The 25,815-nt window shown below is 35.3% G+C and overlaps 1 protein-coding gene across 1 annotated transcript in view; it reads left to right on the top strand.

Annotated features, from left to right (window-relative positions):
* The first annotated feature begins 5,222 nt into the window (after positions 1 to 5,222).
* LOC129430485 (complement receptor type 1) overlaps positions 5,223 to 25,815 on the top strand; it is a 43,722-nt gene continuing 23,129 nt past the window's right edge. Inside the window, exons 1-10 of the mRNA XM_073874815.1 lie at positions 5,223 to 5,562; positions 6,010 to 6,117; positions 8,856 to 9,050; positions 9,205 to 9,301; positions 9,421 to 9,497; positions 9,699 to 9,881; positions 10,110 to 10,286; positions 10,485 to 10,676; positions 14,110 to 14,304; positions 18,147 to 18,181. Of these exons, the coding sequence (XP_073730916.1) occupies positions 6,048 to 6,117; positions 8,856 to 9,050; positions 9,205 to 9,301; positions 9,421 to 9,497; positions 9,699 to 9,881; positions 10,110 to 10,286; positions 10,485 to 10,676; positions 14,110 to 14,304; positions 18,147 to 18,181 (1,221 nt within the window). The 5' untranslated portion in view covers positions 5,223 to 5,562; positions 6,010 to 6,047. The remainder of the gene's footprint in view (positions 5,563 to 6,009; positions 6,118 to 8,855; positions 9,051 to 9,204; positions 9,302 to 9,420; positions 9,498 to 9,698; positions 9,882 to 10,109; positions 10,287 to 10,484; positions 10,677 to 14,109; positions 14,305 to 18,146; positions 18,182 to 25,815) is intronic.

Genomic DNA, 25,815 nt, shown 5'->3' with positions numbered 1-25,815 from the left:
CTTTTTTTAGAATAATTCCACTTATGATTAAAGATCAGAAACGTGTGTATTAAAGCTGAAGTTCGTCAACAACATCTGCCAAAACCCTTAAATAAATATTAAAATACACCATGGTCTGGTTCTGAAAAATAATTTACCTTTATTATTGTCTCAGGATCTGTCTTCTGAGTTCATGAATATATCTTCTGTGTTTATGCTTTGTCTTCTTTCTTTAAGGTTAAAGAATGTGCGAATGGGGCCTGTGCAGATGTGACTCTTATCTGACTCCCTTGAGCTGGTATTTCAAAAGATTTAGTAACAAAAATTGGCTTTTGAAGGAAACGTCTATTACTAGGAATGATATACAGTTGAAAGAAAAAGTATGTGAACCCTTTGGGCTTACTTGAATTTCTTCGTAAATTGGTCATAAAATGTGTTCTGATCTTCATCTAAGTCACAACAATAGAGAAACACAGTCTTCTTAAACTAATACCGCACAAGCATTATGTTTTCATGTTGTTATTGAACACAACATGTAAACATTCATAGTGCAGGGTGGAAAAAGTATGTGAACCTTTGGGTTTAATAACTGGTTGACCCTCCTTTGGCAGCAATAACCTCAACCAAACGTTTCCTGTAGTTGCAGATCAGACCTGCACAACAAAAGTGTTTCAAGTTCAGCAATATTCTTGGGATGTCTGGTGTGAATCGCTCTCTTGAGGTCATGCCACAGCATCTGAATCGGGTTGAGGTCAGGACTCTGACTGAGCCACTCCAGAAGGCGTATTTTCTTCTGTTGAAGCAACACAAAAATGTTAGCATGTGCCAGAGATTTCTGTAAGTCTTTAGCTGACACTCTAGGAATGTTCTTCACCTCATTGAGCATTCTGCGCTGTGCTCTTGCAGTCATCTTTACAGGACGACCACATCTAGGAAGTGTAGCAACAGTGCTGAACTTTCTCCATTTGTAGACAATCTGTCTTACAGTGGACACATGAACATCAAGGCTTTTAGATATACTTTTGTAGCCCTTTCCAGCTTTTTGTAAGTCAACAATTCTTGATCTTAGGTCTTCTGAGAGCTCTTTTGTGCGAGGCATGGTTCACATCAGACAATGCTTCTTCAGAACAGCAAACTCATAACTGGTGTGTGTTTTTTATTGGATAGGGCAGCTTTTGGAGAAGTCATTAACCAAGGGTTTCACATACTTTTTCCACCCTGCACTATGAATGTTTACATCAGGGGTCGGCAACTGGCGGCCCGCGGGCCAAAAGTGGCCCGCCAGCAATATTTTCTGGCCCGCCGGATTAATTTGAAATCCTTTTTTTAATTTTTTTTAATCAGACTTTTTTATTTTAAAATAACAGTTTAAAAAAATGGCCTCGTGTATCATTCCTTCATTCGTTTTTTCAAATAAAAACCAAAAAAAATAATGAAACACGACTTGTTTTTCTATTATTTATTTCCTGAACTAAAATCAAACGACTCGTTTTCTGAATGTGCGCTCAGATCAAAAATAAAAAAATGAATGAAAACGGGTTCCAACAAATTTTAATTGAACACCTTAGCAGACATATACCAATGAAATAAATTTAAACAGATCAGGTACAAACAGATTACATTTTAATAAGGGTTTTAATAAGGGTTTGAATAGCAACCATGCTTTCCTGTAAGTCTCATTCGCTTACAGTCCGACTTTTGAACTTTTTTCATTATTATTTATTCGCGTATAACACACTGACAAATAGCAAGAATGTCCTGAAAAAATGCGTATAATAGCTATCTTAACAGGCCGCTTTTTCTCGTTCTCTTTCTCTACCAGCGCATCCGCGATCATAACTGTCATTAGAGTTTGAGCATACTTCTAAAACACAATCGATCAAATAATTGCAGAGGTATGACTTCATGAATCATTTGCAAATTTACTTCGTAAATCATGTCAATTCATCACGCGTGAAGACGTTAAACTCCACATTGCAAATTACTGAAAAGTAATTGCTGGCTTTTAGAAATCTACTTTACAAAATATGATAAAAATAAACTCTTTTACTGCAATAATATTTTAACTAACACAGTTTTAAAGTAGATTTGAAAGGAATACTGTTGTTTTCTGCTACTTGAACTTGGGGCTCGAGCCCGACCTAAGGTTCGACCTGCCTTCGAAAACAGCAAGTCTAGTTCGTTTACCGTTAATTATTAAGACTAAATGGGCAGGTAAATTCGTTAAAAAAATAAAAGTAATCCGCCAAAATATGGTTTTACATGTCTATTAAAATAAAGCCATTATTAATTTTCCTAACGCATAGTTCTTTGATCTTTACCTCCGTTTAAAACGTTATAAATTTGGCAAAGGAGGATGTTTGTCCTATTTAATTTATTATTTATATTTCATTATAAATACAATGAATACAATGTTAAAATAATATTTTTATTGGCACGAACACAATTTTTGTATAACATTTAAAATTATCTGTCTCTTTTCGTTAGAGACATTTGAATGTGAGATTCTGGAAACGAAACGTGACGTTAAGTTTTGCGGACCCGTCAGGTCGGGAAATAAAGCGGGTGAACACAAATGAATGTATGAATAGAACCTTGTCGGAGCTGGACAAAAAACAGTCCAGCGGAGACCTCCTTAAACCTTAGGTGTGTATGTGTGTGTCCCGGATAAATATTAATAAAAAAAGGAATAGTTCATAAGTCGGACTGTAAGAGTATTTCATGAGAGCATAAATTCCTGTAATATTACCACTATAGTACTTGATCTGTTTAAAATGATTTTATTGATATATTATGCCTATAAAGGAGTTAAATAAAAAAAATGTCTAATGCAGTAATTAATTTTTTTATCTGAGCACACAATCAGAAAACCCGTGGTGGTTATTTTTTTTTTCATTTTTGTTCTTAATTTGAAAAAAAAACGATCGAACGAATGATAAACAGACCCATTACCATGTTTTTAGCAATTTTTAATGCCGTCTTTCGTCTTTTAAATAGGAAATAAAGACAATGTTTCTTGACAAAAGATCAGATAGCCTATACTAGGCTAATTCAAAATAAGACGTAAGTGTGCCAATAACAGTTGGCCCGCCATCTACTGGCTAAAAAAAATATTGGCCCGCGGCCAAAGTTACTTGCCGACCCCTGGTTTACATGTTGTGTTGAATAAAAACATGAAAACGTATAATGTTTGTGCGGTATTAGTTTAAGCAGACTGTGTTTCTCTGTTGTGACTTAGATGAAGATCAGAACACATTTTATGACCAATTTATGAAGAAATCCAAGTAAGCCCAAAGGGTTCATATACTTTTTCTTTCAACTTTACATCTATTTGGGAGTTGGGTATAAATGCTGTTTGCTGGTGTGGCAGTGAAATAATAAAGACAAAAAGCTTACAGAATGGTTGCAGAGTGTGACAAGAAAGACGTTCACACTCTTACTTTTTCTATCTTCCTTTTTCCCATCACTCTTATGTTTTTCACACAATCATAAACACTCAAAACCATTTAAAGAGTTGTTTTTCTTGAAGATATGTGCATATTATGAGGTATAGACCCCTTCAAGATCTATAGGTGCGCGCGCAGCATGGGGTCAAACTGTTCATACCATTTAGGCTTTCTAGTTTAATCTAACAGGGCTGAAAAATGATGACTTACCTGAAATGAAGTGAGCACTACAAACACAAGCCTCTTTGATCTTTGCATTGTCCGCGTCTGCACGTTTAATTGCTTGCAGCCACAGATGTTGTATTTTTTGTTTTTGAGATTCTGCAGGAATATTTTTCCATTTGATTGTTGTTGTATACAGTAGTATTTTCAATACATTTAGATTAGTTTAAGAGTAAATTGAGGGGTGAGAACCAGGACGTAATGACTTTTGGGGGAAATTGAGATATAAGCTACTGTGCAAAAGTCTTAGGCGACCCCATTAGATTTGTTGTTTTTGCAATTGTATAGTGATCACATATAATTATTTATTTCTCAGTCTCTTTATTAGAATACAACCAGAAAATACAGGAAATGTGTATATAGAATTAAAAACTGTATAAAAGTAAAAGCTGAAGTGTCACGTATTTAGGGTAAACTTCCCTCCCATTTAAGCAATAGCAGGAAACAGCAGGATCTCTTAAACCTAAATGAAATTAAATCCTAATTTCTCATTCTAATCGAATGACTTCATGACTTCAGTCTCCTCAAAAAAGCTAAAGATGTTTTTCGTGACACTAGATGTAAAACTAAATACTGACTGATGCCTGAAGAAGACATTTGGTTCTGAAAATTGTTTTATTTTTAATTTTGTGTACACATTTCCTGCATTTTCTGTTTGTATCTTTAAAAAAAAGTGAAAAATAAATATGGATGGACATTAAAACTTTGCTAAAGCAACGGTAATGGTGGCCTAAGACTTTTGCATAGTATTGTATATATCAAATAAAAGCTCTCGATGAGCTCTTTATGTTGCCAAAATAATACAAGTGAATTCTTAATCGATTTGGTTGATGATGTACACCATCTACTACAGGTTGACTTAAAAATAAAAAACTAAACATCCCTGACAAAAGTGGAGTTTCTGAAAGATCTGAAAACGTCTTACTTAACGTAACAGGAAATGATTAGCAAACAGGGGACATCCCCCGGACGTTGCGGACCTCTTTGTTTATAACAGCGTGTAACATCAGTCCTTAGCATGTTATTTAATTAACTAAAAAGGTCCCCAGGACGTCCCCTAGTCCAGTGGTTCCCAAACTTTTTCACCGTGCGGCCCCCCTTGTGTAGGGTGCATCCCTTCGCGGCCCCCCAAAGAAAATTTGTGACAAAAAACTGTTCTAAAACTCAACATTTTAATAAAAAAACATTAAACTATACAAAAAAGTAGTGCTTTTGGTTAGTAGCCTTATTTTTGTAGGTTTAATTACACAGAATTCATGATAAATTAATGTATTTCATAAAATTTCATAAAACTGGGGCCCCCCTGGCACCCTCTCGCGGCCCCCCTGGGGGCCCCGGCCCCCAGTTTGAAAACCACTGCCCTAGTCCATAAAGTCCCCAAAACGTCATTTTGAACGTCCAGAGTCTTTGCAGACGTTCGCAGGAGTCAAAAGAACCCTACACGACAACGTCAGGAGGACGTTCGCAGGTGCCGTTTATTAGAGGACGTCCTGGGGCCCTTGGTAGTATAAACACAACCAAACCCTTTCCTTTTTCAAGTCAGGAATGATCTCATTATTCATCACCAAGGCAAACCTTCATGCGTTCGACTTTATGATAAAGCGGCTGCGCAGACCGAACAAAATATGACTTCAAGTTACCGCGATAGCGACTAAAGAAATAATTCGGAGCAGTCTGATCTCACGTAGCTCTCGCGATACTTTGATATCCCTGACACTCTGCGTGCCCCCGGATGAAGTCGAATCCCGCCCAGATAACAGCCAGTAGGTGGTATTGACGGAAAGTCGTGTTTATTTTTTATAGAGGTCGGTTGATGTCCTCTGTCTACATATATATAAAGTCATATATTACATATATTATATGTTCATACTCGAATGAATTGGTGTAACGAAACAGAGAAACGTGTTGCCCGGAGGTAAGACTGTTTTAACCTTTCTTAGCATGTAGTGTAAATAACCAGTATAAATGTAAATAAAGAACATTATGTAGAATCCAGCATTGGATTATTAATAGTAAATGATTATTAGGTCTAAGTAACAAGGAAACCATAGACATACATGCCCTTTGTTACTGTTACATGCGGAACGTCTTTTAGCTTGCTCGCTAACATATAAAGATACAGATTTACAAAGAGAAACAATAACACTAAAATGGATAAAAGTATGACAATGATTCACTGCATTTATTTGAAGTATTATGTCAAATCATGTGGATGTTTATAATAACACTAATTTATATATAATTATTGCACGTTTGGGTGCTAGCTGCTAACAGGCTAACAGAAAACATGTTTTTTCTTTGTAATTTTACTTTTTTTAAAGCGCATTTCCTTATTCTGTTACATTGTCTGTCTTTTATATAGTTTCTACATTGGCCTTTTTTCGACCTAAAATTCACAGGATGGGATGTAAGGTGTGGTATCACATTGTTGCGCTTTTCCTGTTTCTTGCGAAGAGTGTACATGTCAGTGGTGAGTAATATACCGATCTGTTTGTGAGCTTTCATTTAAATAATAAGTCAGAATATTTGGTGTCATTTTTTTCAAACGTTTTTGTAAATCACCCATTGACTTGCTGTCATAAGCATGACGTTAAGACAGCTAACATTGAACAGTTTGAAAATCCACATAGGCTACTGTACTAGTTATATAAACAGAGGCTATTGTATGCTATAGTAACTAGTTATTTTAAGGTTTCTTAAAATCAAATCCTTTTGAAAGTCTGTGAAGTACAATATTATCAAAGGAAGATAATACATAGCAAAACAAGATTAAGGCACATCATGATTCTGGTCAGGGTCACAGCATGCCACCCAGAATTAGCCTTAATCTTATTTGTGTAAACATGCCCGGAAACATGTATGATTTCTCTTTAGGCTTTATAGCTGCTTACGATTACGAAATGCATGCCTAAGTTATATTACTGACTGGGCAGATCAAGGCTGCATTTCCTGAAACCGCCTTAACGCCTACGTTGTTCTTGAAAGGATAGTTCAGCCAAAAATGAAGATTACCACTTGATTTATTCACCCTTAAGCCATCCGAGATTTTTACGACTATCATCTTTGAGACAAACAGACTGATTTAAAGTCCAAAAAAGTCCAACCGCCCTTCACAGAAGTAATCCACACGGCTCCAAGGGGATAATAAAGGCTTTTGAGGGCAATCAATGCGATTTTGAAGAAAAATATTAATCAATATTAAAACTTTACAAACTAGCTTCCGATAACAACCGATGCATGTTCGTGAGAGTGTGTTCCCAACATGACATTGGAAATAAAACTTTGATTAAATATAGCTTTTTGGAGTATTAAAGGGACACTCCAGTTTTTTGAAAATATGCACATTTTCCAGCTCTTCTAGAGTTAAAATTTGATTTTTACCATTTTGGAATCCATTCAGCTGATCTCCGGGTCTGGCGGTAGCATTTTTAGCATAGCTTAGCATAATCCATTGAATCTGACTAGATCATTAGCATAGTGCTAAAAAATAACCAAAGAGATTTTTACGCCAGAATGAGGGCGCACTCACATTATCCAAACCAAACCATGCCCCAGCGCGATTGTCACCCTCCCTACTCCCCCATGGTGCACCCACTCACACTGTACTTTTTATCCGGTCGCGCTTTCGTCATTAAGATGCCCACACCACAGCCTTCCGCGCCTGAGCCCAAGTGAACCGCGCTCCGGCCCACCTCTGCAACCCGGCCTCGGCGCGATTAACAAATCCGCGCCCGGGCGCCGAACAGAGCGATCACACTAGTCAAACAAACCAGGCTTTGGGGGTCAAACGCGCCCGAGCGCGGTTTGGTTTGGATAGTGGGAGTGCGCCCTGATAGTATAGTTGAAGAGTTTCGTTGCAAAACGAGATAAAACGAGATTTTTTCAGAAATCTCATTTTTTGGTTGTGCATTCCAATTAATATCAATTCAACTGCAGTTGGTTTGTTTTGTTTAAACCTTCGTAACTTAAAAAATACAGCTAAGTAACACCATAAAGCAAAATAATAACATGATAACAATAATAAACATGTTTTGACAAAAATATTAAAAATGGAGTTATCTCGTTTTGCAACAAAGCTCTTCAGTTCCTAGCCATATCTGCCTAGAAAATCACAACTTTTAATTTTAATGATCAAGTTTTAAATAGGAAAAATATATTTTGTTTTTTTGCGCGATGCTAATGGTCTAATCAGATTCAATGGATTATGCTAAGCTATGCTAAAAGTGGTCCCGCCAGACCCGGAGATCAGCTGAATGAATTCCAAAATAGTAAAAAATAAATGTTTAACTCTAGGGAAGCTGGAAAAGAAGCATATTTTCAAAAAAAGTAGAGTGTCCCTTTAAATTCATTCATTTAAAGTATTCCATTGCGACATGAACATTTGTGATATTCTCAAATATTTCTGTATATTACGCAGCCCTAAGTCAAACATATGATGGCTATTTATGAGGGCTGATGATTATAATAGTTTTTCCTCAATGCATTGCCGTTCCAATGTGACTTACGGCATTGATTATTAAAAAGCTGTGTTAGGTAAGTGTGCGCCCAGGAGGCTGTGTAAGGAAGCGCATGTTATATTTTTGAACTTGGACCACTGTTGAAAAGTTCTTTGGCATGTAAAGCGCTCAATTGACACGTTAAAAATGACACATTGCGTATCAAAGCAATACGTGCCGTATTAATTAAGCGCACACATCTGGAGCAGTGTTTTAATGCGGGGCTTTGACCAGAAAGACAACAAAGAGACACAACTTTAAAGGTGTGAGTTAGACAAACTTACTTGTGCAGTAATATTAAAAATTGAGAATTCAAGCATCGTGGCCCATCGCGATGCATCAAGATATCGGATCAAATCGAGCCGTTAAATGGTATTCATATTTGAATCGTTACTTAGACCAGTGACGATTCACACCCCTGCCATTTATAAACAACCTTTGCCATATGCCAACTATGATGTCACCATAATCCAACAATACCTATTCACCTGTTAACTTGCATCAGCATTTTGAAAAATGTCTAAAAGTCCATTTACATGAAGATAGGAGATCAAAATGTAGTTCCAGCCCTAATTAAGCATAATTGTACAAGCCAAGGTAATAAAACTGTTCAGGATCCCCTTAAAATTAAAAAACAAGGTTGAAATGCTGATCTGTCTTACTTTAGGACAGTAACCACCTGCTCTAAAGCATATGATTTGTGTTTCAACAGCGCAATGTACACAGCCTGCTCCAAAGGACAATATGAAATTATTAGATGAATACCTTTTGACTTCAAGTTTCCCAAATGCAGCCCTAGTAAAATTTGAGTGTATGCCTGGATATAAACCAGTTGACTCGAGAGCCTCTAGAACCATTACCTGTCAGGGAAATCAATGGACGACAGACCTTGCCCTCGAATGCACAAGTAAAGTACTATCTTTAACTTTGTTTTACATGTATTTCCCTACACGCATGTATATATATATATTTATCTAAAACACTCATTGTTTTTTTATGTTTTATTTTAGTTTGTTCATTATTCTAATGAAATCTAAATCATTCAATTTTATCAATTTTAGGAAAATCATGTGGAAGTCCTCCAGATTTCCCAAATGGCAGATATAACATAAATGGAATTTTATTTGGTGACACTGTTATTGGTGTTTGTAATGAAGGGTAAGTTGCACATAAGGTCTGTTTCTTTGTGCGGTTATTTCTTTTTTTACATACAAACTTACAAATGTAGTATGTGCTGTATATTTTAACATTTAGTAATGGGGATTCATTTCTTTTAGATATGTGTTGGCTTCTAGAATAAGTCAAAGACTGTGTCGATCTGATGGATGGGATGGTAGAGCGCCTGAATGTGAAGGTTTGCTATTTCTAAGATTTGAATGTCATTTAGTACATGATGAGCACACATCTATCCATCACCTTTCTTGATTAGTATACAAAGACGTTTTTTTTGTATCACAATGTTTTTTTTGCTATGCACAGTGAGTTGCATGCAAAAAGTTGCATGCTGAAGACATTCATTATTCAACAGGATGTTGTTCTGTTTCTTGCTTTGTAGCGGTGATATGTCTTTCACCACCAATCATAGTCAATGGCAGGATTGATGATCCACCTGATACACAATATGAATATGGAATGGCAGTGTCCTACAGATGTAATGATGGGCTTACTCTTATTGGAAGTGCAACATTGCATTGTTCTCAAAATGGATCTTTTATTCCACAAGCACCAAAATGTATCTGTAAGTTGTGGTTAAAATGCAATTGGAAAGTTAAAAATCATATGTACATTAATCTATGTATAATTAATAACATGTATAGACAATTTAAAAAAAAAAAATTTTGTAATTTTTTTATGTCTGAGCTAAGTGCCAGTCTTCTTTTATTTTTTTTAAATGTATAAATGTGAGAATATTTAATTACATGGGGGTTAAAGTGAATCTGTTTATTAACAATTGTTTTCTTCATCTCTGTATCATGTGAAGCGCCTAATGTCCTACACGGATATCGGTACGCTGGAAAATCACCCCCCTACACAATGAATAACTTTATAGATTTCAAATGCAATGTGGGCTATGAAATGAAAGGAGACAGTCATATTGTGTGTACAGAAAAGGGATGGATCCCTGAACCACCTCAGTGCATTGGTAAGATTAAAATATAGACTGCCTTTATTATTGGATAACTGCACACCACCTTGTTCTTCTTAGTGTTGCTCTGACGGTAAAACAATTGTTATCTAAACAAGAAAACTTTAGAACTTGTCATGTCTCATGTAGAGAAATGTCTAAATAAGTAAAATGTCTAGTTTTCTTAACACATTTTTGTTTATCTTTTCAAAATAGCCTATTGTACAACTCCTGCGTTTGAGGGACATGTCACCATATCCAAACCAAATGATTCGAAAAATAAATTCCTTAGTGGAACCACCATAACATTTGAATGTCAGTCTGGATATAAACCAACTGATGAGACTGCTTCTAAGCAAGTTACTTGTGAGGACACCAAGTGGACAAAACTGGAGCTCACATGCAAAGGTAACTACTTTCCTTACATATGTTTTAAAGTGTTACAATCTTTCGTTTTTCTCTGTGAAACACAAAAGTAGATGTACGGAAAAGAACAGTCAGGGCTTAACTTGTACTTTTGTGTTCATATAATAAAAAAATCATATGCTTGGAATATTGTGAGGGTTATTAAATGACAAATAAGTTTATTACTGGCTATTTGGTTACATTGCATTATTTACTATGTAGTGATACCTACTGACCCAATATTGAAGTTCAAGCAACGTTAAGATCTAGTAAGAGAGAGCTAAAGTTTATTTCGGGATTTAGGCATTTCTGAGGCGCTTGCTGTGAAGATATCCTTAAGGTTCTGCATTGAGAAATCAAATGGTCCTTGATATTTTGACATACAGTACAAGAAGTATGTATGTATGTAGTAGAAAAATATTTATATTAAAAATACACAAAAGTTTCAGAACTCCAAAAAAGCTTTTATTGAAACCAAGCTGCCAGAATGAATTCACATTAGTGAATATTTCGGTGCATGACATCAGCCCATATTTTTACGTAATTGCTGCTCACCCATTGGTCCTCATTCGGTTAACCGGAGATCCTCTTTAGATCACATGCGCTATTGAAAGATGTCACAATTATAAACAACATTGTACCCAGTTATATTCTAATGCTCCATCTGCTGATGTTATATAAGATGCGTGGCTTCTGGTGCAACATTATTTGCCATTATTTTATTATTGGATTGACTTCACTGGGTTGTTTTTATTTGCTAGAAGTTGACAACGGTTACATTGCATGGAAGTGTTTGGGACTGTGCTGACTTTAGTGTGTTGTGTCATTGATGGTTTAGTGGTGTATCTTTACGGTTGGATCTGTCTAATAGGCTGCTGCGTTGTTTGTGGTTGTAAATCAATGTAAGTTTAGATTCAGAATCAGGATTGACACAAACATACTTGTTTTCTAAAGCGTTAGGTCATTGTTACATAGGCCTGCAGTTATGATTGGCTAAAACCTTGGCAGGTTTTTCATTGAATGTGCAACTATATGGGGTCAGAGAACAGATGAAACATGGTCATATATTCTGATAGCAAAACAATACTAACTTACTAAAACTTGAATAATATAAATGCATGACATGATCCACTGATCTAAAATCAGAAGTGGACAATACTTCAGTATTTTTACTTTCTACATAAGTACATTGTTAAGTATTCTTATTTAATCAGTGTTTTTCTTTGGAAAACATACATTCCAAAGCATATTATCATAATAATTACTCCAATACATTTCATAATTTCAAGTTTTTGGTTTATATTTAATATTTAAGTACATTAAACATCTAGTATTTTTACTTATATTTTTACTTTTACTCAAGAAAAATAAAAGTACACATTTTTTATGTAATTAGGTATTAAATCATTTTTAATATGCAATGTAAAAGGAATACACAGTATGATTTTATGCTTTAGAATGTAGTGAACATTTTTTAGTAAAGTACATTTTTTCCCAAGACAAACACTCTGATAAAGTACCGATGCTTGAAAAATTTACTTAAAATACTCAAGTAGTGTCCGCCTCTGTCTAAAATGTGGAACAAGACAAAATCTGTGTAGGTAAAGTTGTTTAGATAAACTCATTAATGTGTAAATGGTACTTCAGAAAGATTTTTTGCTCTCTCTCTCTCTTTTTTTTATAACCTGACTTTTAGGGAAATATCTATTTTGTGAATGTGATGTTCTGTGGATGCAAAAGTATCTAGGGATGAACCGATACCACTTTTTTGGAATACGAGTACCTGCATTTCAGTACTTGCCGATTCAGATACCAAGTACTTAATAAAAAAAGTAATTTAAATTTATAATTTAACAAAAAAACAAGGGAGTTGTTTTCCAGTTTGTTGTAAACTCTGCCTCTTTGGACAACACAAGGCATTAACCCCTTACACGCCGCTCGAACATATCGAGGGACTTTTAATGAGTACGAGTACTTTAGAAAATGTGGTAACGAGGCTGATACCAGTATCGGTGCATCCCTAAAAGTAACAGTACACTCTAAAAAATATAGGTACTAAAAGGATTCCTTTGCAGTGATGCCTTTAAAGAACCACTTTTGGGTCCTTAAAGAACCTTTCAGTCAAAGTCAGTTCTTAAAAGAAGCATTTCTTATTTTATAGCATGTAGTACCTTTATAATTAAAATAACGATAATGACCTGTTACATTGTAAAGAACCTTTTGTGCAACAAAAAGGTTCTATGTTAAAAGTAGGGCTGCATAACGATTAATCGCGATTAATCATTTGCAGAATAAAATTTTTGGTTTACATCATGTTATGTGGATGAACTGTGTATAATAATTTTGTATGTATAAATAAACACACATGTATATATTTTAGAAATATTAACATATGTGTATATCCATTTTTCAATTTGTAATTTAATTTATATATAAATATTTAATCTATAAATTTATACAGTACAGGCCAAAAGTTTGGACACACTCACTCGTTCTTTATTTATATATTTTTCGACATAACAGAATAATAATAAACTCGTCCAAACTATGGCATAACACAAATGCAACTGTGGGAATTATGTTGGTGACTGAAAGCATCCAAAATAAATCAAAAGCCTGTTATATTTTATCATCTGAAGTGCAGTCACTCTTTAACTAGAAATTGCAAAACCATACTCGTGTCATTTTATCAAGAAGCTTCTTGAAGTTTTACTTTAGGCTGAATTTTAAAGAATATTGAAGGACTTCACATTTAATCTGGGCTCTTATTGACAGATTTTCTTTAATATTCAGTGCAAGTCATCTATTTAAAAAATAATATTTTAAAATAAAATTTTAGTTTTCCAATAACAGAAATTAATCTGTTTGGCACAGGTATAGTTTTTTCTACAAATTTAATTTCATGCATTTAATACACCTTCAGATTAAAAGATTTTTAAAATCATAGTTAACATTTTAGCATTTTAACATTTTAGTCAATTGTGTCCAAACTTTTGGCCTGTACAATTAGTTGCAATTAATCGTTATGCAGCCCTAGTTAAAAGTTCTATATGGAACCACACAGCTTGATACAGAACCCTTTTAGGAACCATTTTCTTTAAGAGTGTACCTCTGGGGTTATTTAGTGTGACATTGTTTAAACTTGAATGTGTTCATACTCTGCCTCTTGAAATCTCTCTGCTGTGGTGCATTTTTACCGGTTCTACCTACTACTCGTATGTTTTACATTAATTTACCTTATTTATTCTCTTCCATTAATCTGTGTCTCTCTATAATTCAGAAATGGTTACTGAAATTCTTTGCCGCTGTTGCCGCATAGATTTTGGTCTAGCTGTGATACTGTGAAACTAAATGAGTAATTATGATAGCTATGACTAGAGTCATAGTGAATCTTTTACTGGAGTCTTACTGCGTTTTTGTGTTTATCTCCACAAAGAAGCGTTTTGTGGACCTCCTACATTTGAAAGCCATGTCACAGTATCAAAGCCTGATGACTCCACTAATAAATTCCTTGATGGGACCAACGTAACATTTGAATGTAAATCTGGATATGAAGCCATTGATTCGAAAGCCTCTAAGAAAGTTACCTGTGTCGACACCAAGTGGACAAATCTGGAGCTCAAATGCAAAGGTAACTACTGCCATAACATGTGCTGTGGATAATAATTCAATGACAAAGATCATCTTTGTGTAAGTGACTATATTTGGTACAGACAGCTGTACTTTGACAAGCTACTGATGCTACTGGTAATTCTAAGTTCTCAGTTTTCATTCTTGTAAGACAGTGATTGTCCTTCTTAAGTAATTAGCACAAGCTTTTCACTGGCATGGCACTGATGCTACCGATGTTACCTCTCCTTCGACCCAATTTTTGGAGGACTTAACCCATTTTGTCAAGTTTATAACATTTAAGAGCTGGTCATTGTGAGCTAAGAAATACTCATTTTAATGGACTTTAATGGACCCCAATACTTAAGTTTTGGTGCAGTTTGGAATTGCAGTTTCGGGGGACTCTGGATGATCCCAGACGAGGCATAGGGGTCTTGTCTGGCGAAACGATTGTCATTTTTGACAAGAAAAATAGAAAATATGCACTTTTAAACCACAACTTCTCAACTTCCTCCGTTCGTGTGACACGCCAGCGCGACCTCACATAATTGCGTAATGCCGTTGAAAGGTCACGTGTTACATATATGAAACGCACATTTGCGGACCATTTTAAACAATAAACTGACACAAAGACATTAATTAGTATCATTCCACATACAACGTCGGAACAGTCCTTTTTCTTCACACTTGTAAACACTGGGGCGTAGTTTCGCATACCTCATCCGTGACCTCCGTGGCGCGTCACCAGACTGGAGATAGACGGGAAGTTGTGTTTTGGAGGTGCATGTTTTTTGTTTTTCTTGCCAAAAATGACAGTCGTTTCCGTGGATTGGACCCTTGTGTCTCGTTTGGGATCGTTGGGAGTCCTTTGAAACTGCAATTTTAAACTGCATTAAAACTGTTAAGTGTTGGGGTCCATTAAAGTCCATTAAAATGAGAAAAAATCTTGGAATGTTTTTCTCAAAAAACATAATTTCTTCTCGGCTAAACAAAGAAAGACATCCACATTTTGGATGACACGGTGGTGCGTTTTTTTTTTTTTTTTAGAAAATTGACTAGTGGTGTAAACGGCCAAAACGTAGCTGTTGTGTAATGAACATCCAGAACTCAAAAACTCATATGTTTTTAGTTGAAAACAGTGGCATGTAAACAGCCCCTTAGATTTTTAACAACCCCTTTATCCTGTTAGACAAGTTGGTCTTTGTTTACATCTGTTTGCATGTAAACTGATGAAATGGTGGCCTAAAATTGACTAGTGGGATTCATTATCCACCTTATGATTCCTCATGATGAGGTAAAATACACTGTCAAAAATTAAGTAACAAAGCTGTCACTGAGGAAGTGCCCTTTAAAAAAGGTCCTAATATGTACTATTTAGGTACAAATATGTATCTTTGAACTACCAGTATGTACCTTTTGAAGTACTAATATGCACTTTTTGGGTACAAAGGTGTACCTTTTTAAAGGGTACTGTCCCAGTGAGAACTTTTTTACCTTTACTTCTGAGAGTGTAGTTGCAGACAGCCTCCAAATTCAGTTTACAGTACTGTGTTTGGAGAGAATGTCAACACAGTAACAAATTTAGATGCTAAAAAATTCTCTGATGGATTCAGAGTAAAATTTGAATGCAAATCTGGATATAAACCAGCTGATTTGAAAGCCTCCAAGTTTATTACCTGTATGGACACAAAATGGACAGATCTGAACCTCAGATGCGAAGGTAACTACTGCCCCAGCTTGTGCTGGTTTTTGTTCCAAACCTTTTTAGTAGAAAAAGACAAATCAATATGCTCAGCAAAATGCTTAACCTTGTACTTATCTGTTCAACATAAGAAAAATATGTTTGCACAAGAAGTAGCAACAATAATTTGGGGTTGTTGTGTCAATCTTGAAATAATCTTCTGGCTGACCTTTTTTGCTCTGTCCGCTCTCGTGGTATATGTGACTTTAAGTTCAAGTAGTGCATGCTGTACCCTGTCTCTTGGTGTGTTGTATTTCTGATATTTGTTCTGCATCTGTATAGTTCCATCTGTTTTGTTCATCTTTCCTGTGCAAAGGTTTTAGTCAATCATAACTGACAAATACCCAGGATCTTTCTCATACGCTGCATGGTTTTCAGGATGTCTTGATTTTTAAATGATAAAGGAAACTTGTAGTGCTGTATGTTTTTGCGTCTTTCTCTGACACTTTTAAATGCTTTCACCAACATGTTTGCTCTATTTGCGCGTCTTTCTGCGCTTGCTGCTACTTGGTTGCGTCATCAAAGATCTTATTGTTCTGTAAAATGTATGTGTTCTTTTCACTTGTTCGGCCAAACACGAGAAAGATTTTTTGCTATTTTCAGCAGAATAATTTTGGTTGCCAATTATTTGGTGCATACCTAATAAAAACTTGATTTTCACCACATTGGACTTTAACATTATAACAAATAATCAGAATCATCTGCCAGTATTTTTAGTGCAGCTTGTTGTGATGTAGAAATTTGTAATAACAATACTAGACTAAAATTTAAAAACATAAAAAGAGCTCAGTTTACCCTAAATTTGTGTAAAGTAACTATACTTTTGTGGTTACAGTACACTGAAAAAAATGATTCATTGAATTTAAAAGATTGGAAAAGTAAAATAAAATATAAAACTTTTGTTTAAATGTAGCTTAAATAAATTGATTGCAACCACTTACCTTAAAAAAATGTATTAAATTCAATGAATCGTTTTTTTTCAGTGTAGTGTTTCTCTGTTTCAACTTGTATTGTTAAATTGATTAGATCAGTTAAGGTGTGTTTGATAAAATAAGTTTAAATCAACGTCTGTGACGTTTAAAAGAGTGTAGCCGGCAGCTGTACACAGTGTGTGCCATAAGTGATTGATCTGGTTATGTAAATACTAATTGTACACATAGTATTTCCAGTCTTAATAGGCTTTATGCCCAGCTGCACTACTTCCTGAACTTCAGCCAGCTCCTTGTTTCCTGTCTGCCATTATTGGACAAACTGATTAATCCAGGTGTGTCTGATTATTGTTGTTGTGACTGAGGTCAGGCACACCTAGATTAATCAGTTTGTCCCATAATGGCAGACAGGAAAGGAGCTGGCTGAAGTTCAGGAAGTAGTGCAGCTGGGCATAAAGCCTATTGCCCTAGAAATTAGATGAAATTGGATGGTTAGATTATTTTTTCTTCATGTTTCAAGTGTTAGTTTCACTTATCTACCGGTACTTGTTTTATTCTTGCGTAATTTTAGTGCTGTGTTAATGTCAAAGTTAAATGTTTAACTGTACTATTCAATAAAGAGCTGATTCGATCATCTGTCGATTCTGGTTCTGTTTATAATGTATAAACAGGGTTGGGGATTATAATGCTATATCTTTAGTAGGGATGCACCGATATGGAAATTTAGGCAGATACCGATAACTCTTTATATTTGTGGGCCAATAAACGATATATATATAGGCCGATAAATATTCATATTAATTTCACAATGAAAAACTCCCAGACCGCGGACATCTTGTCTTTGCGCTAGACTAGCATACTCTTCTTAAGCCCGCAACATGTGTCATCTTCGTGCTATGTCACAGAAAGCACCAATCAAAACTCCACATGGCCAGCAATGAGCAAGTGAAGTGGTTCAACAAAACAAAATAATCCATAATTTATCGGCTTTCATTTATCGGCCTAATTTTGCTATCAGACCGATAACCGATAATATTAAAAATAAGCAGTTATCATCCTATAATGATATGTCGGCCGATATATCGTGCATCCCTAATTTTTAGTAATGGATGGAATATGGCGAGCCATGTCTTCCCTTTATAATAAATGGTTCAGTTAATATGTTTTAATCATTTTATGTTTTGTTTATTTAAGCTCCTGAAGCTCCTGATTCTGGTTGCAATAAGGAAGTAAGTATCACATTATTTTATTATAACATATATCATTATATAAATATATGTATATACAGTGTTATCTAATATTAAAATATTTTTCCCCTTTTGTAATGGCAAACGGCCACCGTTATGTGTGAGCCCTTTAGTCACAGTTGTATTTCTAATGCAAAACCATCCTATGTAGTTGTTTGTGTTTTAAAGGGATAGTTCACCCAAAAATGTAAATTCTGTCATTATTTACTCACTCTCATGTTTTTACAAACCCGCAATTATTTGTTCTGATGAACACAAGGGAAGATATTTTGAGAAATGTGTGTAACCAAATGGTTCATGAACCCCATTTACTTCCATAGTATTATTTTTTCCTACAATGTAAGTTAATGGGGTCCACGAGCGGTTTGGTTACAAACATTTCTCAAAATATCTTCCTTTCTGCTTATAAGAAGAAAGACATTTATGGGGGTTTGTAATAACATAAGAGTGAGTAAATGATAACAGAATTTTCATTTTTGGGAACCATCTCTTAAATGATTTTGGTGTTTTATTTGAAATATGTAACTAAAATATATTTCCTTTTTGTTTAGCACTTGGTTGGAGTCTGGGTGTGCTTGGGCTTGTGGCTGTGCTTGTGGCTGTGCTTGTAGCTGTGGCATCTTTCTTCTTCAAAAAGAAATAGTAAGTTTAATGCATCACTTTGTCTCAGTTGGTCCACACCAACTGCTTGTCTGCTTTGTTGTTTGTTTTTTCATTTTTTTTGGGGCTGACTCATTTTGACACTCTTGAACTCCTCAACATCTTATTATCCTCTTAAACTGTCTTAACCAGGCATGAAAGTGACAAGCAATATAGGTAATCTCTCTCGTTTTATCAGTGTTTCTGTCCTATCCAGCCATAACAGCTAGGGGACAATATAGTTTGTCCTTGGTTTAGTTTCTATTTTTCCCGTCTATACATCAAATTCAGTCCCACACCAGTATATTAAACCCTAAAACTGATCAATTGTGTATTATGTTGTTATACAATCAACAAGATTGAGAGAACTATGCCACACATTTTCCTGATTGGCTGTGATTTTATTTCACAGCACTTTTAATGCAACTAATATTGCTTGTCACTGGTGTCTTGTAACATCTGCATAGCACACTGTGTTAGGCAGTACTACAGTAATAATAACTAATAGTTAAAAAGTTGTATGTAAAAGGAAAACACCAGTTTTTCTATATTTTACTATGTTCTTACCACAACAAAGACAAATTAATACATACCTGTCTTTTACTTATTTTGTGCCACCATACTTACTTGTGTACTACTCATGTAACAGTCTTTAAATAGGAAAAACATAGACGTGTTTGGTGGCTTCTCAATTCATCTTTGTTTGGATCCTAAGAAATGAATGGGGCTAGGCTAAATGCTAACACATTCACAAAGTGCTGTACAAAAATTAAAAGTGCACGCATTGAAAAAAGATAGGTATGTTGAGGTAAAAACATAGTAAAATATTGAAAAACGGTGGTGTTTTCCTTTTAAAGGTTGAGGTGGAAGGTTTGGGTAAAATTTCCATGGGAAATGTAGAAATTATTTACAGTTACTTAATTTAGATGACAAATATTACTACTATACAATTCAGACTATGCAAATGTACAGTAAACAGTCATTCCTAAGTAAGTACGGAGATTAGCTAAACAAAAATCTAACGTGAAAGATTTAAATAAATGTAGTACTAAATACTATATTGTCACGTCTATGTATTTAATATTAGTCATTAATGTTATAAAATTAAAGTTAGTGTGGATGCTTCAGGGGCCAAAATACAAACACTGGCTGAACTCTGCCACATAGATAAGTGTGCAGTTCCCGTGTCAATGTCTTTTGGACATTTATGAATTTTTGCAATCACGTATGTTAAAGTGCCCATATTATGAAAAACTCACTTTTTCTGGGTTTTGGGGTGTTATTTTGTGTCTCTGATGCTCCCACACGCATACAAACTTGGAAAAAATCCATCCATGCTGTTTTGAGTGAGATACAGGTTTCTGAATGTCCTCTGCCTTGAGTCTCAGATTGCACGAGTTCAAACTCAGCGCCGTTGTGACGTAACTAGACGTTTCGTCACATTCCGTTTGAATTTTCCTGCCCACCACCCCACTCGCAGGTCTCCACCCACCAGGTAGCTAGAGAGCACAGAGCAGTCACTTCGCTAATACCCTATGCTGTTATCATGTCTCACTGAAACAGCGCTACTTGGATATTAAAGCAATAAACCCCGAGAAGCAGTGGGTTACCAGTGCATTTTATAACAGCTAAGGGGCGTTGTTAGGCACGACGCGAAGCGGAGTGCCTAAACCCCCTATGCTGTTATAAAATGCACTGGTAACCCAACGCTTCGAGGGGTTTAGTGCATTTATAAAACGGTTACTTCATATGCATAACGTTAGCGGGATTTTATAAAATAAATCCCAAAAAAGTTGTAATTATATTAGTACAAATATTACTCTTCCGCCAAACAAAGTAGTTCCTCAGAATCAAGTGTGACTGAAACAGAGCGCAGTTCCCAACCAACACAGACGCAGCAAAGACACAATGAAAATATGATTTAAGACTGTGGTGTTTATGTTATAAATCACCATTCATCTAATTTATACATTAACATTTATATTAATGTATAAATTAGATGCAACTGTTGAAGTGATGATCAAATATGCCTGGAAGCATGCTGAACTCTTTCCCCGTCAGCTTTTTTTTTATGTTGCCACCCAGTTTTAGTTTAATGCCTTGCAGAAAGACATAAAATATCAAATGAAAGAACAGACCATCCGCTTTCAAACAAATACAAACAAAAAACATTTCATCCTACCTTTATTTGTTCTCTTATCACCTCTCAAATTTTTGTATTAAAAGCGGAGATAATTCCATTTTTGTGAAGAACTTTAGAAGAGATCAAATTCACAGCCATGAACAGTACTACACTGTGTTTTCAGTGAATGCCTCAGTGTTTAAGTTGGGCAAGATCGCCCCCCAGTGGATAATAGCGGACGTATGAACTTGAGTTATAAAATCCTCAGACGTTTTCTCTTTATCGACGAGATGACTCAACAATATTAATTGACATTTATCTGGATATCGCCATTAATTGTGCAACTGTAGACAAATTAAAAATATGAATAAAGACTGTGGTGTTTATTTTCATAAATCAGTATGCAGCAACAGTGGCGCAGTGATACTTATGTAATGTGGTCTGAACCGTGAGGTTACCGGTGTATTTTATCACGGCTTAGAATGCGTTTCAACCAATCAGAATCAAGAACCAGAACTGACCGTTTTATAATATGGATTATACTCCCGCCTACTTTTAAAAACAAAGTTTTAACGCGTGTTTATTTAAACCTAAAATGTAATCTCATATACAGTGTGTTATGACGCAAATAGTCCTCAGATTGTAGGCGATAAGACGTTCATGCGAAATCTGATGTAAACAACAGACTGTATATCTATATTTCACGGATTATATGCATTTGTGGACAAAAATGTTCATTGGATTTTATTGAACTTTCATGGATTATTCACACATCTGAAACAGACTTGATTCGATTCGCGATCGTTATATCAACACAAAAGGTAAAAAGTCACGTTATATTTTGCATGTTGTCATCTTCTGTCACAAAATACTACATTTATGATGCTATAGAGCATCTGTATCTCAAAACAGAGACCATACATTGATGCTAATCCCGTAAATTATACCTTTTAAATGTATAGTAATGTGAATAATATTGTTTGTAGACAGGCTATATATAGATTTTTTTTGCAGGCTAGATAGTTTGCAGCGTGGTTTCGAAAGTTAAAAAAAAATATTTAACGGCTTTATTTTACAATTCTACAAGAACTAAGTAATAGTGCTTTGCCAAACTAAAAGTGTTTTGCCAAACTAACCGAGACCAGGCCTTATTACCAACCCGGCTTTTCTGACGAGGCTAACGTACCCCCGAGTCTCTTATAACTTTATGGTGCGGACCTCCCGCCAGCTTCTAGCAATTAGCACGGAGCCCACAAGCAGTATACATCCCCTGCCGGGTCTAAATTTCTGTCATTTGCGAAAATAATGCGTTTGAAAATGTTTTATAATGGGAATATGTTAGCATTGTCCAGGGAAAACGAGTGTATTGTTGAGACTGCTACATCACAATTTACTCTGGAATCATTATGTGTCATGAGTTTCTTCTCCTGGAGTGTACTTACTAGTGATACTTTTTTGCTTGATTTGTCTGTTTGCAACTGAAATGCATGAAACAGAGGCTACTAGAGATGGGTAACAATCTTTTCCTACAAGCTATTTCAAGCAAACAACTTTTTAAACATGTTTTATGGAACTCATACACCTATTTAACTTGTGGAAAAGCAGTCATAAGATGGGCACTTTAATAGACTATGTTCAAAACTGTGTGCTGCTTTGTTTTGGTGGTGGAGGCTTTTCTGTGTTGGTCTGTGGGGGTGAGGTTTTGCGAGTGCGTAGTTGGGCTGAGGTTAAGCATATCAAGATATTTAGTCACGCACATTTTGACCATCATCGAAATTCTGGGTTGCAGCTCAAAACATGACATGGTGCCGTCTGGAAGTGGAAGATTTTTAACACCCTTACTTCCCTTACTTGTATGGTAAGAAATGGGCAACTGTGCTACTATCTTCATGATTTGTTATTAAGAGGTCTAGAGATTTCATTAGTAGACTGATCCCATGTTTGTGGTGACACTGCCTTTCTGTTTTGCTTATATGCTGACATATGTGTTTCACAAGGGCTATTGCATAAAGTCCCAAAGATATGTGGGAAAATATTTTAAGTCTGTTTCTCTTTTTATATATATGGTCATCATGTTTGAGAGCTAAACTGCAAGCAACATTGCAATCTGTAAGGCTGTTTATACCTGGTATTAATATCGGATCACAAGTGGACAAGAAAGACACGTTTACATGTGGTATTTTAATAAAACATTTTCACGTTTGACCGCTTCTATCCAGCTTACTGAGGGGGTTTTCATTAAGATTAACATTAAGATGGGTTCTAGTGTTAACAGAAAGCTTTAACTTCCTGTTAAATGAGGACCCTAATGCACCCTAATGAGGAAAGCATGCCCGTGCTGGGATCGGTCAAAGTACGCTTTGGTTGGGTTAGCCCTAATATGAGTGCGCCCTGAATCAAACTTGAGTGCCAACAAAGTCTAAGGTGTGAACCCATTTCTATGACAATGAAGTGATCAGTGATGATGTTGGGATTTATGCTGATGAAACTTTAGGTTTGGGAGTGGCTCTGCTACTTCCTTTACATGCTTTATTAAAGTTGAGAGCTTTGTTTCTATTTTTGGGGACTGCCGCTTGTATACACACAGCAGAAGACCCCTTACCATAGGTGTAACCGTGCATGGTTTAATGTTTAGTGCCAATCTTTTAGTTTCTAGTCTGAGTTTGATATTTTCTGGAAGGACTAAAAACATGCTTCTTAAAGGGGTATTCCATTTTTTTGAAAATGTGCTTATTTTCCAGCTCCCCTAGAGTTGGACATTTGATTCTTATCGTTTTGGAGTCCATTCAGCCGATCTACGGTTCTGGTGGTACCACTTTTAGCGTAGCTTAGCACAATAGGAAAAATATCAAAACTCTTTGGTTATTTTTAGCGTAATGCTAATGGTCTAATCAGATTCAATGGATTATGCTAAGCTATGCTAAAAGTGCTAGCGCCAGACCCGGAGATCAGCTGAATGGATTCCAAAACGCTAAGAATCAAATGTTTAACTAGGGAAGCTGGAAAATGGGGATATTTTCAAAAAAAGGAGTGGAGTGTCCCTTTTAAGTAAAGCGTCTATTTTACAGTTTTGTTTATTTTTCAGAATACTAAACTTGCCTGATTCCTCATTCTGCCTCGAGCCTGTAAATTAAATTAATTAATTAAAGTCAATTTTTTAAATCGGTTACTTGATCATTTTCTTTTACAGATCTAATAACAGTGATGAAGTTCAAGTTCCCAAGGAGAAATTTTAGTTGGAAGGTGAAGATGCCTCAAAGTGTTTCACACAAGAATGTTTCTGAATCTTCACTAGAACATCTGAAGACCCAATGTTGTGTGTAAAAGCCTGTTTTAAATCACTTCTCAATAGCAAATGCCAACTTTTGTTTCTGCATTCTGTCTTTATACACTGAGAAAGCTCTCTCCACACAAACGTCATCTTTAATTTACATTTATGAAGGTTTTTATTAATTATGTAGTTTTATTTTGAACTCCTGATTGTTGCTGCGATGCACTTTAATGATTTGATCACCCTTCATCCCAAACAGAATGGTTGTTCTTTAAAACGGCACTTATTTTGTCTTAATATGTCTGGTTTCAAAAAATATATCTTAATTTCAGTTTCTATAACCTGAAATTATATTAACAAAACCTTTCATTTGTGATCTTTTATATGGACACTATAACTGGAGTAAATGCAGGGCCCCATACAGAATGTGATTTGCTGTGCAAATTTTAAATTGGAGTGAGTTTTACCTCAAAGTGCCTTTTTAATTAGATTGGAGCATTGTATCCTTGAAATAAGGCTTAGATCTATCTGATCTAATCAAGAGATGAAACGATGGTGAAAACTTGTTGAATTTGTGTTATAGTTATTGAATTTAATATGTTAAGCCAAATAATCAGTTTAAATTATTTATAATTTTGTACAAATGTGAATGGATTGTTTTGTTTATAATTGTTAAGAAATAAGTATTAAAACACTTGATAAAACTGCAGTATTAAAATGGTCTATTTTAGAAACGGGTTCAAGTGTGTAGATGGTTTTTTTAATGGTATGTTTATAAACTCCAGATTTTCATTTTCGTTATAATTGATAACAATCAGGTAAACTGGCAGTTCTTTATTATTATTCAAAGCAAAAATAAAACCGGTTTTGTTTAGCATGATGTTATTAATATTGTGTTACAGGAAGTCTCAGAAAACCCTTTTAAATTTGATCAGTAAAGTCTTTAATGCTCCTCTCAATACTGCATGGGTTCCTGACATAAAGTAGACCAAGTTGTTTTCTTTTAATGAATTATGCGAAAGTTGCTGAAGCTTTAAATTGTTATATTTTCTACTTCAAATGTTGAATGTTTGTTTGCCTAACAATTGAACTGACTGCTTGTGCTTTGTAATGGTTTTTATACCAGTGTACTGCTATTGCAATTGTAAACGTATTACATTGTAATAGGACACAACATACATTTCATTCAATCGCGTCACTTTTTTGCATCTAATACTACTGTTGCTTATGCTCCTCTGGGTCAGATCAGATGAAAATAAAAAGGCGGCACAGGCAAAATTTAACGCTTGGCTGCCTTGAGTCTTGATTGGGTAATAACTTTCATAATCATTGCTGTGTTTCAGAATCACTGTGCAATAGGAAATAACTAGATAACCTTGCTAACCGAGATCAAATACAGGATCAAATGTGTGTACTTTCACTGGATAATGGCATATAAAATAAAGACATTATTTCCTTATCTTTGTACTGAAATTATTTCATAAATGGACTTGTAGAATAATCTCAATGTTCTTTGAATTGGATTTGTTTTGTTATAATGACAATTATAATTATTAGTCACACTAAAGTTCTCTAAATGTGTAA

This window comes from Misgurnus anguillicaudatus, chromosome 13 (assembly GCF_027580225.2).
Source record: "Misgurnus anguillicaudatus chromosome 13, ASM2758022v2, whole genome shotgun sequence".
NCBI lineage: Eukaryota > Metazoa > Chordata > Actinopteri > Cypriniformes > Cobitidae > Misgurnus > Misgurnus anguillicaudatus.
This window is presented reverse-complemented; position numbering and strand designations above follow the sequence as displayed.